Source organism: Pristiophorus japonicus, chromosome 13, assembly GCF_044704955.1.
Source record: "Pristiophorus japonicus isolate sPriJap1 chromosome 13, sPriJap1.hap1, whole genome shotgun sequence".
NCBI lineage: Eukaryota > Metazoa > Chordata > Chondrichthyes > Pristiophoridae > Pristiophorus > Pristiophorus japonicus.
In genome coordinates this window covers 16,170,422-16,187,863 of record NC_091989.1, presented here as the reverse complement: position 1 = coordinate 16,187,863, position 17,442 = coordinate 16,170,422, and the positions used below count along the sequence as shown (strand labels likewise).

General features: G+C 41.5%; 1 protein-coding gene across 3 annotated transcripts in view; it reads right to left on the bottom strand.

Annotated features, from left to right (window-relative positions):
- mkln1 (muskelin 1, intracellular mediator containing kelch motifs) overlaps nt 1-17,442 on the bottom strand; it is a 156,108-nt gene that overhangs the window by 122,924 nt on the left and 15,742 nt on the right. For all 3 annotated transcript variants that reach the window (XM_070897182.1, XM_070897183.1, XM_070897185.1), the window contains exons 2-3: nt 7,986-8,055; nt 3,318-3,460 (exon numbers count right to left, since the gene is read on the bottom strand). In XM_070897182.1, coding sequence (XP_070753283.1) covers nt 3,318-3,460; nt 7,986-8,055 — 213 coding nt within the window. The remainder of the gene's footprint in view (nt 1-3,317; nt 3,461-7,985; nt 8,056-17,442) is intronic.

Below are 17,442 nucleotides of genomic sequence, written 5' to 3'. Positions count from 1 at the left end.
ATAATACCCACTGGAACAGACAGTTAACATCTCACTTCTGACAATGCAGCACTGCCATGAAGTGTCAGTATAGATTATGTGCTCAAATCCCAGAGCTTTCAATAGTTTTCACTACTCTACTGCACACCATGTACTGTTAATGCTTCCTGCACACCATCTACGCATTGTGTATAAGCACCAATAGATTATGACCGAAAATATGAATGTGGAGCTTTAAAATCAATGCAATTCACATCAATATCTTTTGACTAAATGGGTAACAAAGTTAAACAATATGAAACAAGCTTACAGTTTGTCCTGTACTGGTTATAATGCAGCCAACAAATTAGCTCTTCAGATTAATCTTTGCCATTATACAGAAAGCACCCATACACTATCCAGAACAGTGACGGCAAAGTAATATACACAGGGATTAAATTATGGTTCAACAGAAGTATCCCATTTTGAGTTTGAATCACTAGTTTGCACAATTACAATCAACATTCTGAGCATTCTTTCAACAACCAGTTACTGCGCAAAGGGACTTGATTAATGTTTAATTCCGTTCTACAAATCAACTTCAAAATGAAAATGATCACACAGAATAAAATAATTTTTCAACACATGAAATGAGTTTGACATTTAATTTTTTTTCAACAATCCCCAACTCTGCACACTCAAAAGGAAATCAAGTTGGCCAAAATTCAGCTTTGTGCAAGCAGCCATTTGACCCACTGCACTTCTGCCAGCTCGGAGAAATCTAACCACACAATCCCAATTTCCCCCACATCTCTTGAAACTTGGTTCTTCAAATATTTATAAGCGCCATTATGGATTCTACTCTGCGACTTGCTCTCTGACTTCCTTTATTTTCTCAGAGGTATGCATCAGGACCCAGTGTTTTTTTCCCCCACCAATTTTTCAGTAGTTTTTTCTCGATTCTGCTGGCCGATTGCTCTGCCTCCTCTTGTATCCTTTCATTCCCAATACCAAACTCATCTGTGAAAATGGATAAGTACTCATTTAATTTCACCATTCCTTCATCCTCCACAAGATCATTTACTTTCACTCCAATCACCAATATCCTTTCTTTCATGTTTTAATAAAATCCAGTGGTGTTACTGCACCATTTTTTACTGACTCTATCTCAACTTTTCTAATCTTTCTGCTTACCCTCTATATTTTACTTGATTTTCTTCTATTAGCCCTCAATTTGTCATATGCCTCCAAGCCAGTGCATGAACAGAGACACCTGGTACGTGAGCACAAATCGTTGAAGATGGCAGGGCAGGTTGAGAAAGCAGTTAAAAAGGCATATGGGATCCTGAGCTTCAAGAGAGGTATAAAGTACAAAAGTGTGGAAATGATGAAAAATCTGTATAAAACACTGGTTCAGCTCCAACTGGACTACTGTGTCTAATTCTGGGCACCACACTTTAGGAAGGATGTGATGGCCTTGGGGAAGGTGCAGAAAAGATTTACGAGAATGATTCCAGGAATGAGGAACTTAGTTACGTTTATAGACTGGAGAAGCTGGGGTTGTACTCCTTGGAGCAGAGAAAATTGAGAGCAGATGTGATAGAGGTGTTCAAAATCATGAGGGGTCTGGACAGAGTAGATAGAGGGAATCTTTTCCCATTGGCAGAAGGGTCGAGAACCAGAGGGGACAGATTTAAGGTGATTGGCAAATGAATCAAAGGCGACGCAAGAAAAAACTTTACGCAGCGAGTGCTCAGGATCTGGAATGCACGGCCTGAAAGAATGGTGGAGGCAGACTCAATGTTATCTTTCAAAAGGGAGTTGGATAAGTATCTCAAGGAAAACGATTTGCAGGGCTGGGGATTGGGACTAGCTGAGAGCCAGCACGGGCTAGACAGGCTGAATGGCCTCCTTCCGTGCTGTAACCATTCCAAATCGCATTTTATTTCTCGACTCATCCAAGCATCTCCAGCTTTTGCTGCATCACCGTTGCGATCTATGGTAGTACCCTGTCTATCTAGTCTGCATGCTTATTATTTCCTACAACCTAATTATTGCTGTTCCAGTGCTTCCCATTGTGCATGGTTATCGTGGCTGATCAGTTTATTTAGGCTCATTGCTTTTTTCATCTATTTGAAATTAGCTTTCTTCCATTCAAGTACAGTACTTCTAATTGTTGACTCTCCTTTTCAATTCTTATGCTGAAATATGTATATACAATTATGCTACCGTCACAGTTTCCTAGATGCCCGACCTTACCCACTTAGATTACTCTTACAACAGTCTATTATGGTCTTGCTGTTGCTGCCTTATTCTCCAATTTTTCTGCACATTTCAAATAGATTAAATGTTTGCGCCATTCCCTACATTCACCCTATGTTCTAGTGCTGCAATAAAATCTTTGATTAACACTCTCAGCCCGCCACTCCTTTTTTTTTTTTTAAACACACTGGATATTTAGTAACCCGGAATGCTCAGCTCTCAGGCCTGCCCTGAGTTATGCCATATTTCTGTTGGTGCTACATCATAAATGCATGAAAATGAAGGACAGGAAAAGACAGCTGGTTCAAGATTGTTCTATACTACTATTGTGCAACTTCCCCACACCCATCTGCCTCCTCTCCCTCCACCAGCCAACCACGTTATCTATTTGAAGAGGCAAAGATAAAAATTTGGGGCCAATTTAAGAGGGGATAAAAATGTGGGAAATTCCTCTCCAACCCACAAAGACAATCAAACAAGTTTCTAGAGACATTTGCAATTCATAGTTCTTCCCTGTAGTACCAAATAGTGCTCACAGAATGGCATGGTGCACGTAGCTGAGGGTGCAGATTACCTTAAAAGTATATATTGCATGGACAATAGGCTGAGAGTGAATTACAGCCCGAATACAATCAAGGAAGTCAAATAGGAAGGTGTAGCTCAATAAAATCATCTAGTCCCAGAGTTGGTTTTCCAGCCTGTGATACACAGTTCAAGTCAACCATTTATAATATCCAGAATTTGTTCTCCACATGAAAATTCAAATCCAAAAGTAGCAGACAGCCTGGCATTAGACATTAACAAGATCTGAGTGACATGAAACAGGAGGAGGGGGCTGGAATACGCGAGTCCATTGCAAAAACTGCCAACATAAAACATAAACCATCCAACACAAGTAGTTACCAAAGTGATTTTAATTCGGTAGTGAAAGCATTCAGACAACCTGTCAATCTAGAAATGATGTCTGAACGATCTTAATCAGTCACCTACAGATTGATGAATTTGATATAGAAAATCTCTAGCATAACCTTAAAGCTGAATATGGAAGCAATCAACAATCTAGGCAATGCAGTCATAACACCACAGTTTATACTTGCCTTGACAGCAGTTCAGTCATGTTCTCTTCACTCATTCCCCCATAAACTTTGAACTTCTTCAGGTTGCAAACATGAGTCTTTTCATATTTGCCGAAGGTGATGCTCTGGACTATTGCAGGCCTCTCAAGTTTCAGAATCAAGTACTGGAGGGAAAAAAAATCAAAAGCAATTCAGAGCAAGGTTAAGAATATTTTGGAGAGAGTTAATGTAATCTTATCAAAAGATAAGTGACAGAGAATTATACACCAGTTAACTGGAAAATGTTCATGTTTTGTTTTTATAAAGGGGCTAAAAATGTTCAGCTAAAGACGGTCGGGAGCAGAAAAGGATAACCATCATAGTTTAAGAATCAACAAGCCACTTCTCTGAACATAATGGAATTCCTTGAAACTCACAAAAAAAGCTCTATGTTGGATAGAAAGTACTTGGAATTTCAGAAGACACTTGACAAAGTTCTAGAACTAAGCTTCGAAGGATGAAGGTGCTTTGGCTAGTTGGACGAAGAACTGGCCTGGGAATCGGAAAATTATACAAGCATAGGGTACTGAGCTAGTTTTAAAAGTGGACTTTTAGATTAGTCGGTTTGTCCCAAAAGTTTTGAATGCTAAGTAAATGGCTAAGGAACTGCAGACTGAGTTTAATGTAGATAATCAAATCTAGTGTCAGAAATATAAAACATGGTAGATGAGTATCCAATGCTAATGAAGATTTGGATGTGACCATCAATGTAAACTCAAACACCTAACTAATGCCTTACTATTTTAAAATCTCAGGATAGACAGTAATATGAGATGGATGGAAGATGTACCCAGCTGGAGGCAAGTGCCTAGTACTTAGCAATACTGGGGAAGGAATGGGATGGGGTTTGGCTGCACTGGGGAATTCCATACCTTTGTTGGCACTGGAGTTTGGCATCATTTGGGGGGGGGGGCGGGAGAAAAGAGGAGAACTTATCGGGTCAAGAATCTTGAGGTTTGGCACAACTGCAGGCGGTATCTGGGGCAAGGGAACTAGAGTTTAGCTTAATGGCGGTTTCGAGGTCGGACAATAATCTTGGAGAAAAGAGAACATGAGGGTCCTGACTGCACTGGCATCTAAGTTAGTTAAAAAAAAATCTCTGCATTTTGTGGTTGCTGTCACCAATTAGAACATTTACATTTGCTAATGTTACCCAAACAGCCATGAGCAGTGGCTGAGAAGTTTCCAAAATTAATTTCCTTTTCTTTAAAAGGGAAAGAAAATAACAAATTAAGATGAAGGTATTCTATGTCTCCATCTCTGAACTTAATATGCTTTCTGAAGTAAAAAAAAAAATAGCTTATATATAATTTTGTTGAAAATCTACTCAAATTCATCATCCTGTTTCAATTTAAATTATTTTCAAAAACATAAATTGAAAGAAACAGGGATTGTTCCACAGAGAAAGCCACAGATTATTTTATAAACAAAATCAACAAAAGCTACAATAGGTATGGGAGAGAAAATGCCCCAAGGAAAACATGACAATCAGTTAAGTTGTCATGTTTGAAGTGGGACTCTTTTTTTCCAATCTCACTCACACAGTTCATTTAAAAAATACATAAACTTGACCTCAATGGTGCTTTTGAAACTTTGACTAGCTAATTGCTACTGAGCCCGAAAAGGAATTACACATGTCGAGAATCATGCTTCTGAGGCTAACGACCAGGCTAACACCCCAGCAGTGAAGCACTGACCACACTTGATCAGCTTCACTGGGCAGGCCACATGGTTCACATGCCAGACACGAGACTTCCTAAGCAAATTGCTCTATGCGGAGCTTCTTCATGGAAAACGAGCCAAACGTGGGCAGTGGAAACGTTACAAGGACACCCTCAAAGCTTCCCTGGTCAAGTGCGACATCATCACTGACACCTGGGAGTCACTGGCCGAAGACCGCCCGAGGTGGCGAAAGGCGTTGAGCTCTTCGCATCTCAACGCCGAGAGCGTGAAGAGGCCAAGCGCAGGCAGCGGAAGGAGCGTGCGGCGAACCAACCCCAACACCCCTTCCCTCGACGAATGGTTGTCCCACCTGTGACAGAGTCTGTGGCTCTTGTATTGGACTGTTCAGCCACCAAAGAACTCATTTCAGGACTGGAAGTAAGTCTTCCTCGATTCCGAGGGACTGCCTATGATGATGATGACGATGATGAGCAAAAGTATCTAAGTCGAAGTCCAGGTTTTTGGGAGAGGCTGGTGTTTTTAAGCAGAAGGTGCAATTCAATGTGTAAATGGAATCAGATTATGAAATATGTTAATTTTCTTTGACTTTTTTGAAATTTTGTGCAAGACTTTATTTTAGACATTGGAAATTTCAGTGACTGAGGGGAAACAAATTAGCAAAAGAAAATGTCACAAAATGTTCAGTTAATTCACCACCTCCTTTTAAAAAATTGTTTTCTCAATGTTTTCTTCTTAATATAGGTCCTTCAGTCTGCTCATTCCAGATTGGTTGGCCTTGGCAGTTTCTCAATGGCTGTTTTACTTCGAGCCAAATCAGTAAAGGGTGATGGCGAAGTATATCAAACACGACAAACATTACTTTTAACACATTACAGATAGTCATGCACTGGCTAAAATACTTGGTAGATGTTTCCACACATTTCCCAATTTCACTCAAACCTTGATTTTCCTGCAAAGAATATTGAGGCTGAGGCTAAAATATGCTGGAATTATTCATGGCAGACATTTATTTAGTGTATTGTGCGCATTAAATAGAAGGGAGGGGACATTTCACACTAAAAGGACAGGATTTTAAGTGGATACAAGAGGACCTCTGGCTTTCAAAATCATTCACGCTAGATAGATCAGCATTAACTAATCCATGCACACAGCTCATAATATCTCCACTTTCAGACACCTTCTTTGGGAGCACTGGTCATGAATTGTACACGGCTACGAGGCCTGACAGAAGTCGATCACTTATCTGACCGCAAACATTTGAAGCAAAGACTAAACACCATGATGCACAAATCAAATCTTCACACTGCTGGGAATGAGTAATGCTACATGGGTATTTTTGGACCTGGCAATATATGCAAATCAAATAAAATCTAGTTCCCAGTATAAAATATGCAATAGCTGTTAAGCGAATCATTAAGAGAAAGTTCTACATACTGCAAACCAAGTGCAAAGACGGGGAAATAAGAATATCATTAGAAGTATAAAATATTGATGCACACAGTAGTATATGGTACTCTTTTTAAAAACTGCTGCCCAAGCATGGCATCTCCTGCATTATAGATCACAAGCACACAAGAACATGATGCTGACAGAAATAAAGCCAGGGCTTGAATTACATATTTCATACCAGAGTGCTGAAAATCCTTTGCTGCTTTTAAGTCATGCAAATTTTTTCAACGTACAGCAAAATAAATTTATTTCCACCTAAATAAATCGTGAAAAACTGCAGTACATTTGATTCACAGCAGAGTCTGTATCAAAACAACACGAAACCTGCAACAATCTCTTTTGATCCCGAAATGCTGTTCCCTTCGCTCGGGTTTAGGTTTGCAACTAGTTCAAATTTTACATTTTCAATTTGTTTCCCCTCCATGATATTGACTTGCAAACATATGAAAAATACCAAGAAAAGATGGTCAGGCCCATCAATGCCCACTTAATCCACTCAATACAGTGCAATCTTGTACAGTGTAATCCCAAACTGATAGCTATACGAACCCCAGGGAAGTGGAAAAGGGTGATCCAGTATCAGGCAAATTGGGAAATTCTTCCAATCCAAAATGCAATCAAAATGGGTGTATATTGAGTTAAGAAAGAGCGTGCAAGGGAGAGGTGGAGGTTTAGGGAAGAAATCCCAGCAAGGCCAAGGCGGCTGGAGGACCTACCACTAATGGCGAGGTGAAATGTAGGAATGCACAGCAATGCACTCTACAGGTTCTTTGCAATCCTCCAATTTAGAGAGCACAAGAACACTCTCCAATAATGTCCCCAAGATGCAAGTAGAGTAAATTAAGATGGTTTCAATCTCATGTTAACTCCATGCAATGACCTTGAAGTTTTAGACCAATTTTCAAAGGACAAGCTCATCCAGTAAGAGATGGGAAAGGGCCTACAAAGGTTTTAGAAAGTGAAACGGTCACACAATCACTCAGAGGGTCGTGAATCTTTGGAATTCTCAATCTTGGAGAGCTATGGAGGCTGGGTCATTGAATATGTTTAAGGTGGAGATCGACTGATTTTTGAACGATGAGGGAGTCAAGGGTTATGGGGAGCAGGCAGGAAAGTGGAATTGAGGACAAGATCAGATCAGCCATGATCTTATTTAACGGCAGAGCAGGCTCGGGGGGCCAAAAGGCCTACTCCTGCTCCTATTTCTTATGTTCTTATATTCAATGGTTCAGGAGTTTAGCTTCAGGCTCATTACCACAGCAATATAGAAATGCATGTGCTGCATTGGACTTGCGGAAAACTTGAAGTGAATTAAATGCTTGTTGCAATCACCAGATACTAGGAACAGGAGTGAGCGGATTGAAAAGAAAGCATTTAGTCCCACACCTCAAAGACATAGAATGCACATTCATGAAGCTTCTGTAAATATGCAAAAGCTTTAAAGAATGAATGCAAAGATGATAAAGTAGTTCTACAAGCAGAAGGAAAAATTAAGAGCACAATTACAAAGTCTTTCACCTGAGGGGGGTAGTTGCTTTCAGAGGACCACCTTGAAGACTGATCATGAGGTTTGTCCACCAAAATATTCCTGAAAGAAAACACATCTTGATTAGTTCCTCACATTCAATCTCTCATGTTCCATACAATCTAGTCTGATCACATAACGAGGGTTCTCAACCCACTCCCATTTCTTCATCTATAGGAGATTCAAATCATCAAGATTAAGACATCTGCAGCATTAGTGCCTTAATGAAGTCGTGTTTAACTGGAGTCTCAAGAGAATGTGTTCCTGTGGTGGAGCTTGAAATAAATTTTCCAGCACCATACATATTAACTAGAAAAAAAAAACAGAAAATGCTGGAGAGACACAGTTTGCGAAATGATTAAAAACAATTAACAATGGTGATAACTCCCGGATTCAGATGCCTTGGCAGATAGCCCAGAATATCACTAATATAGGCTCTCCAATTAAGCTTCAGATCCAGGCATTGGACAACTGAACAAGATGGCTAGCAAATTAGGTATCGTCGAGGATTGCCAACCTGTCCAGGAAACGAAAATGAATCGGAGAGAACTGTTCGTTTACTCATGTTTTCTCTGCCCCCGACCACAAACACACACATACCCAACACCCCGTGGCGCAACCCCACACACATGCGACCCCCCCAACCCGCTAGCCTCTTAAATCTGTCCAATAGTGGACAGGAAGAACAAAAATCTGACCTTGTCAATGTTCTCACCAAGGCCAAATCTGGAGGGTGACATTTGCTCATGAGACTCAAATTAATCCCAAATTATCAGATTGCAGCACGAGAAAATAAGCTGAGACTTCAATTCATTTTTGACCCAGACATTTAGTCCTTCATGGTGTAATTTGACTCAGGCGTTTAGTCCACTATGTTGAAATTATCTCAACTGCAATGTCCGACTGCAAGTACATATTCATTTACTCACTCTGCAAATTCTAAACCTTTAATTTTTTGCACAGAGAAAGATCGATCGCAGCAGACCAGATCCTCATAAAAGTTCCTAATTTCAGCTGAACTGTCTTCAGGTGAGGGGAGGGGGCAAAACGGCATCAATGTTGGGCATTTCCCAGCAGTCAGTAATACAACAGCAGAAACTTGTTGCCGATAATTCAGGGGCTATTGCACAAGAATGCAAAGACATACTCCGCTAAACAAATGGAGGAAAAACTTGAGGGAAAACAAATTGTAACTGTTATATATGTAAACTTGTATATACCTTGAACAGCCACCAGAGGGCTCATCCCCTGGAGTCCCAAGGGATCCCACAATCCCTTGGGAGCACAGGTACTTAAGGAGGCCTCAGAGACTGGAGTGGCAACCTGCAATTAAAGACTACGGTCACACTTCACTTTGAGCTCACAGTATCCAGTCAGACTCTTTGTTCATAGTTCACAGTCATTCTAAGCACAGCAAACAAAATCCAAGTGAAATAAATTCTAATGTCAATTTGCCCCTTTTTAATGTTGCTTAGAACTAGCTTAATTCAACATTAATTGACTATAGCCCATGATAGAATATACTCAGCTTCTGCAAAAGCAACATTAATTTTTAAGAACAGGAGCACCGAGTAGAAGACTCAACCAAGGGGAATGACATGCTACAATTAGGATACAATGACTGCGATATAAGTATGTTCCGTTTTTCAATAGCCAAACGGTCAGTTTCACAAGGCAAATCCAAGTGATAACACCAACAATTATACTTATCTAACCATAGGATTTGTGTTAAGAGTTAAAGTTACTCACAGCAACAACTGAACTAGAAAAGTAAAAAGGTTCCAAGTCCAATGTCTACTGCGACTTCAACCGTGGTTAACATCCCATGTCTGACTACTTCTGCACCAACCAATCAGGTTAGTGCAGGTAAGCGATTCATTCTTATTTCTGTTTTTTTCCCCCTATTATTTTAATAGAGTGGAGGCAGAACAGCTTATTATGCAATTATGGTTAAACCACGAGTAAATCAAAATTCGTTTGACCTGTATGTTAGCAGATCTCATCTGTTCATCACAATTGACACCACAGGACAAAAGTTATAGTGCGGGAAGAGAAACAGTAGGAAGCGAAGGTTGCGGAGATGACAATGTAACAGGATATTGACCAGGATATTAACCAGGACATGAGGCCCCTATCATTGTCCATGTTCATCAATCTGTTCAATGATCCAAGAACATAAGGAATATAAAACACTGAACAAAGTTAAACCCAGCAAGAATTAGATAATAAAAGCTTGTTTTTAAAATTATAAAAGCCAGATACGAAGCAAAACACAGTAGGAACTTTGGCTAGCTTCAGGGAGTACTACAATCGACGGCCTGGATTGGCAACGCTCACAATTCCAGAGAGTTACACGCAGGTTTCTCGACATAGGACTGCGTGTCCTGCTCTGTACCTAGTCTCGAGATGAACATTTTGAAACAACTTGCATTTATTTCGCACCTTTAACGTAGTAAGGCGCTTCACAGGAGCGTAATCAGATGATATTTGACACCGAGTCACACAAGGAGATATTAGTACATTGAGGGTATGTTTTTAAAGAGTGTCTTAAAAGGAGAGCTAGGAAGGCGGAGCGGTTTAGGGAGGGAATTCCAGAGCTTAGGACCGAGACAGCTGAAGGCACGGCCGCTAATGGTGGAGTGATTAAAATTGGTCTCTCGCAGGTCGAGGCCATGCTGGATGCCGGGCCGCCATGCTTCTCTTTCTTTTAAGCCCCCGACCTGCCACTGATGGTTCCTCGCAGAGCCCATGGGATACAAGGGAAAGTGGCAAGTTGGATCAAAAATTCTCTCAGTGGCAGGAAGCAAAAGGTAATGGTCAACAGGTGTTTTTGTGACTGGAAGGCTGTTTCCATCAGAGTTCCGCAGGGCTCATGACTAGCTCCCTTTCTTTTTATGGTATATATCAATGATTTAGACTTCAATGGAATTCAGTCCCTAGAAGTGTGAGGTAATGCATTTGGGTAGGAGAACAAGGCAAGGGAATACACAATAAATGGTATGATACTGAGAAGCAGAGAGGAACAGAGGGACATTGGAATGCATGTCCACAGATCCCTGAAGGTAGAAAGTTAGGTAGATAAGGTAGTTAAGATGGCAGATAGGATCATTTCCTTTATTAGCCGAGGCATAGAATTTAAGAGCAGTGAGTTTATGCTCGAATGGGGCCTTAAAAAGAGAAGCGTGGCAGCCTACCACTAGAAGATGCAGTGCAAGCAGGTTCAGGAGGGCGACTGGGTTCGACGTCACCATAATCCAGGTCACTGAGTGGAACGTGGGCAGGTACAGCAGGAGCAGTGAGGTCGGGGCAAAGGAGCGGCGAGAGATTGCAGAGCGACATGATCGAGGCCCAGGAGAGGCGCGAATTCGGGGCCCAGGGGCAGCACAAGCCAGCCCACACTGCAATATGTGTGCGCACTAGGTCCGTGCAGCAGAGCTGGTCTCCAGTCGTCTTGGTTAATCCTTGCCACTGGACCAAGACCTTGCTCGGTCAGGTCCGTGCAGTGGCTGGTGTGCAACAGCCACCACACGTGAAAAAAATCCATGCACAGGCATCTTCCACCCTTCAACATGTAGTTCGGGATCTGGAATATTAGATCCTTCATTGAAACACCTGTGAACTCATCCTTGATATGAGGGACCGCCTAAGATGATGATTAAAATTGGGGATGTGTAAGATGCCAGAACTTGGAGTACAGCGATCTCAGGAGGTTGTAGGGCTGGAGGAGGTTACAGAGATGGGAAGGGGCGAGGCCATGGTGGGATTTGAAAACAAGGATGAACATTTTAGAATCAAGATGTTGCTGGACAATAACAAATATATTTAACTGTCAGACATATTACCGTTTCCAGCTTTACGAATTGGTTATTAAAAGGATAAGGATTATCTAACTGAGATCAGCTAATGTCTCATCATCCCAATTTAACGTTGCAACAAAAGCATGATCAACTTCTTACAAGTTTAACAATGCAAGTTGTGAGGAGGATGCAAAGAGACTTCAAGGAGATATTGACAGGCTAAGTAAGTGGGCAAGAACATGGCAAATGGAATATAATGTGGAGAAATGTGAAATTTTGGTAGGAAAAATAGAGCATTTTATTAAACAATGAGAGACTGGAAAATGTTGGTGTTTAGAGGGACCCTGGTGTCCTTGTACACGAATTGCTGAAAGTCAACATGTAGGTACAGCAAGCAATTAAAAAAGCAAATGATATGTTGCCCTTTATTACAAGAGGATTTGAGCATAAAATGTTTTACTGCAATTATATAGGGCCCTGGTGAGACCACACCTGGCATAGTGTACACAGTTTTGGTCACCTTACCCAAGGAAGGATATACTTGCCCTAGAGGGAGCGCAACGAAGGTTCACCAGACTGATTGCTGGGATGGGGGGGGATTATCCAATGAGGCAAGATTGAGTAGACTGGGCCTATATTCTCTGAAATTATGAGAGGTGATCTCATTGAAACATACAAAATTCTTACAGGTCTTGCAGGGTAGATGCAGGGAGGATATTTCCCCTGGCTGAGGAGTCTAGAACCAGAGGTCACAGTCTCAGAATAAAGGGTCGCCCATTTAGGACTGCGATGAGGAGAAGTTTCTTCACTCAGAGGGTGGTGAATCTTCGGAATTCTCTACCCAAGAGGGCTGTGAGTATATTCAAGACAGAGATCGATAGATGTTTGAATATTAAGGGAATCAAGGGATATGGGGATAGTACAGGAAAGTGGAGTTGAGGTGGAAGATCAGCCATGATCTTATTGAATGGCAAAGCAGGCTCGAGGGGCCAAATGGCCTTCTTCTAATTCTTAAGTTCTTAGCACTCAAATACATATTTAGTACAGTATGGAAATATAGTTTGAGTCATTGCGCTGTGACACTAACCATCAAATACTCATGTTTACAACTTTCACGCTCGACTCTCAACTTACTCGATCGGCAGCTGTTGGATTTACGATTAAAACCTTTTAATTTTTATTGATCATGAAATATACAATTCCAAAGGAATTTCGGCAGCCTTTTGGTCAGTGACTTCAGAAGTGCATCTGGGACAGCAGAGCACTGCTGCTCTCATTGCACAAGACGCCATCGAACCATTGCACAGTCCACTCAAGATTATTGGCAACAGAGTTACTGTTCAAATATTATTCAAAAAGGACAAATCAATAAGAATAATGCAAGTTTAATTGAAGTAATAGAACTGCAAGATCCTAGTTTCCAGGCGAAAATCCTGACCTGCACACAAGGCACAGGTCATCATTTTAGATGTCACTGACCAATCAAGTTTACACAAAAGTCCCTCTTGGCACACAGAACTGAACTTGCTGACAACTGATAGAATGAAAAGCTGGGGGATGAAAAGCACCAAAAAGCAGAAACCTGGTCTCAGGCAGAATGTGACCTAACATACCAGCCCAAAATTCTGGAAGATTAGCTGCAAGATCAGCTGTTGGTTCCAGCACCGGATGATCACGTCGGCAGGAGCTTATTCCACTCAAAGTCACACCTCTAAGCTCCAGCAGGACAGGTCTCTGCCGACAGGATCAGCTGATGCTGAAATAGCTGATCTTGCAGCTAATTTGCCAGTACTTCTGGCTACGAGCAGGTTCAGGTCAGGTTGTGTCGCGCAGTGGGGTCAGATTGGGTTCTTGCTGGCAGCAGGATCACATCAAGAACAAATTCTAAGTCAATTTGTACACTGACAGATGCAAGACAAAACCCCTGCATATACTTTCAGCCTCAGTGGCATGAATACCTCAACTTATATTTGAACATATGCACATATGCTCTAGATAAACCCGACAATACTGCAAGTTGCATGCTTCTATTCTCTCGTGCAATCTCTACAATATGAACAACTTCCAAGATTGCTGCACATCTGATATATATATTTTTAATTCATTCACGGGATGTGAGCATCGCTGGCAAGGCCAGCATTTATTGCCCATCCCTACTTGCCCTCATGAAGGTAGTGGTGAGGTGCCTTCATTAACCACAGTGCTATTAGGGAGGGAGTTCCAGGATTTTGACCCAGCGACGATGAAGGAACGGCGATATACAGGTTGCACCTCCCTTATCCGGAACCTTCGGGACCTGGCCAGTTCTGGATAAGGGATTTTTCCAGAAGAGGTTAAATTGGATAGTACAGGTATTGAGCAAGGGGATATCAGGGCTTGCTGGCTTGGGGCTGGGAGTGCAGCAGAGAGATCATTGGGGGAGGGGGCGATGGATCGCAGGGTCAGGCTAGCGATTGCCGGAGTCAGCAGCGAGGAAGGACTTAAATTTTTTCATGTCGGAGTTCTGTGCATGTGCCACCCGGTGGCCGGGAATGGTTCTGGACAAGGGGTAGATCCGGATAAGGGAGTTCTGGATAAGGGAGGTTCAACCTGCATTTCCAAGTCAGGATGGTGTGTGACTTGGAGGTGATGGGTGTTCCCATGCACCTACTGCCCTTGTTCTTCTAGGTGGTAGAGGTTGCAGGTTGGAAAGTGCAGTCGAAGAAACAGCACATCTTCATGCAGCATAAACATACCACTGCCGATTTACAAATTGACTTCACTGTCTTGAAGCATAGGAATCTAAATGCACTTGAATAAAATAAGTATCATCCCCAGGAGCAAAATTTACTCCACTTTCAATCACGCTCCCAGTTAATGCTATTTTTAAAAAAGCATCGGTGCTGTGTAAGCAATAAGGATGGTATTAGTCAGTGAGTTGCTCGCAGTTATATTTAAAGTCAACTGATTAAGCCCCAATCCCGAGCTTTTCTGTGACTTTCTGTGCTCAATGGGGAATCCATTGATCCACAGCGACGTCTTGACTTTACAGTCAATGTATAATCTGTAGAATTTCCCCACAAATGCCGTTTTCACTAAATCACAAACAAGGGGCCAAAATTTGCCATTGGAGGTGCATCTCCAGAGTACACCTCCGACCCCACAAAATAACCTGAGACTGGTGTCTCCGGAGCATTGGGTCCTGGGCCTCCAGGCATAGACCTGCATAAAGACCCACGGATCCCAGGCGGTTCAGAAGCATCCCTGGGATCACGTGGGCCAGGCCAACCAATTAGAAAGGGGGATTTTTCATATGCTTATAGTGATTCCATTTACGAACTGAATCCCCATAAGCTTATGAGAAATCCACAAATAAATTAATTATTACAGAAATAAATATTCCCATCTTCAAATTTAATTAAAAGTCACTTTGATTAAGCATTTAAAATTAAAAAATTTAAATTAAAATAAAACAAACATTAATTTGGCCCAAAATGTACTTATTTTAAATGTCTTTGTATGTTTTAAATAATTTTTAAAAAAAATTTATTTAGCCTTTATTTTAATGCTGATGCTGGTAAAATCAGGCCCTACGCCTGCTTTTACCAGGCAGAAGGGTTTTGTGGAGCAAATAGCCCAACTCTGCATCAGAAAAAGTGTTTGGGGCACATGTGGCTGATCGGTCAAGGAGAAACTTGACAGATCGCAAGTTCCGGGTTTTCGCACACGTGGAAACCTGGAGCTTGCGGGGCCATTCTGAGGACTTACAACAGCGTAAAATCCGGGCGAAGATAATTTTTAATATGGGAAAAGCACATGCCTGAGACCAATCCAACCCACACACCACCTCAATATCCCTCAATCCCTTTTTTTCCTCCCAAAACATGCAAATGCCTTTTGAACTCATTTATATTGCCCACTCCAACAAGGCCTTGGTGCGGCCACACCTGGAGTATTGTGTACAGTTTTGGTCTCCTAAACTGAGGAAGGACATTCTTGCTATTGAGGGAGTGCAGCGAAGGTTCACCAGACTGATTCCCGGGATGGCGGGACTGACCTATCAAGAAAGACTGGATCAACTGGGCTTGTATTCACTGGAGTTCAGAAGAATGAGAGGGGACCTCATAGAAACGTTTAAAATTCTGACGGGGTTAGACAGGTTAGATGCAGGAAGAATGTTGGGGAAGTCCAGAACCAGGGGACACAGTCTAAGGATAAGGGGTAAGCCATTTAGGACCGAGATGAGGAGAAATTTCTTCACCCAGAGAGTGGTGAACCTGTGGAATTCTCTACCACAGAAAGTGTTGAGGCCAATTCACTAAATATATTCAAAAAGGAGTTAGATGAAGTCCTTACAACTAGGGGGATCAAGGGGTATGGCGAGAAAGCAGGAATGGGGTACTGAAGTTGCATGTTCAGCCATGAACTCATTGAATGGCGGTGTAGGCTAGAAGGGCCAAATGGCCTACTCCTGCACCTATTTTCTATGTTTCTAAAGCAACCCGTTGTCAAGGCTGATAACAGCACACTTAGAAATCAATGCAATGACAGTGGGAGCATGACTTTTGCAAAAAGCAAATAAGCATGTTTGAATGGTTAAAGACTTTCATTAATCAGGACTCCAATAAAATGCTTCTTGTGATGCTATTTTCTTAACTGCCTCCATGCAGTAAAGTTTTATTGTGGTGGACATCGTGACTTGAGACTGGCGCTGAAATCTAAATTTCAAACCTCAGAGGATTGAAGGTAAATGTGTCCTGTCTTAATATTCAGAAAAGGGGAAGGAGAAAAAATAATAGAAAAACCAGGATAGTGACTCAAATAAATAGGAATACCACGTAAGGGATCGTTAGGATATTGGGAGCAATACACTTCCAAGACATAAATGCAAGTACACGCACATACTAACCACTAGTGTTGAACATTTACGAATTAGTATTGCACACTTAACATTTCTAGTACAGTACAGGTTGAACCCCCACTTATCCAGAAATGCCTTATCCAGAACCACCCCTCATCCGGAAAAATCCCTTATCCAGAACAGGCCAAGTCCTGAGGGTTCCGGATAAGGGAAGTTCAATCTGTACTACAAATTTTTGGATATCCACCGCAACAAAACAAACTTTTATTGCATCAGAAGCTCTGCACCTGTTCAGGTAAACGATCCTGCAACAGTATTTGAACAAGAGCTGGGGCGTGATATATTGTGACCAACATTCAAGGTCAATCACCGCTATAAAACTGACCATTTTGTAATTATTGTAATGGTGGGTGTTCTTGACACTTCCAGTGGACATGGGACAAAAATTTCACCACCAATACACAATTGTGAAATCTTGCAATACTGCTCTTCGCATTTGAAATAGTCCTCATTAGATAGCTTACGAGACTGCTAAAATCTTTGAGAACACAAGCAAGTGTTCCTTTTCATAAACTAAGATCTGACAAATTGTTTCAATGGTTCATTTGGCATTTGGTGACAAATTGAACAGCTAACAATGACATGGGTAACTTTAATTAAAACTACTGAGAAAAACTTCCAAGTGACACTCTTTGAAGACAATTTTTCTTACATATTACAATTGATGCTAATTTATTTTTCTGAAATACAACTGCTTCGAGAAGACTTAAGTATTGTGATAAGCAGAATCTCTACATCCAATCAGATCCCAAA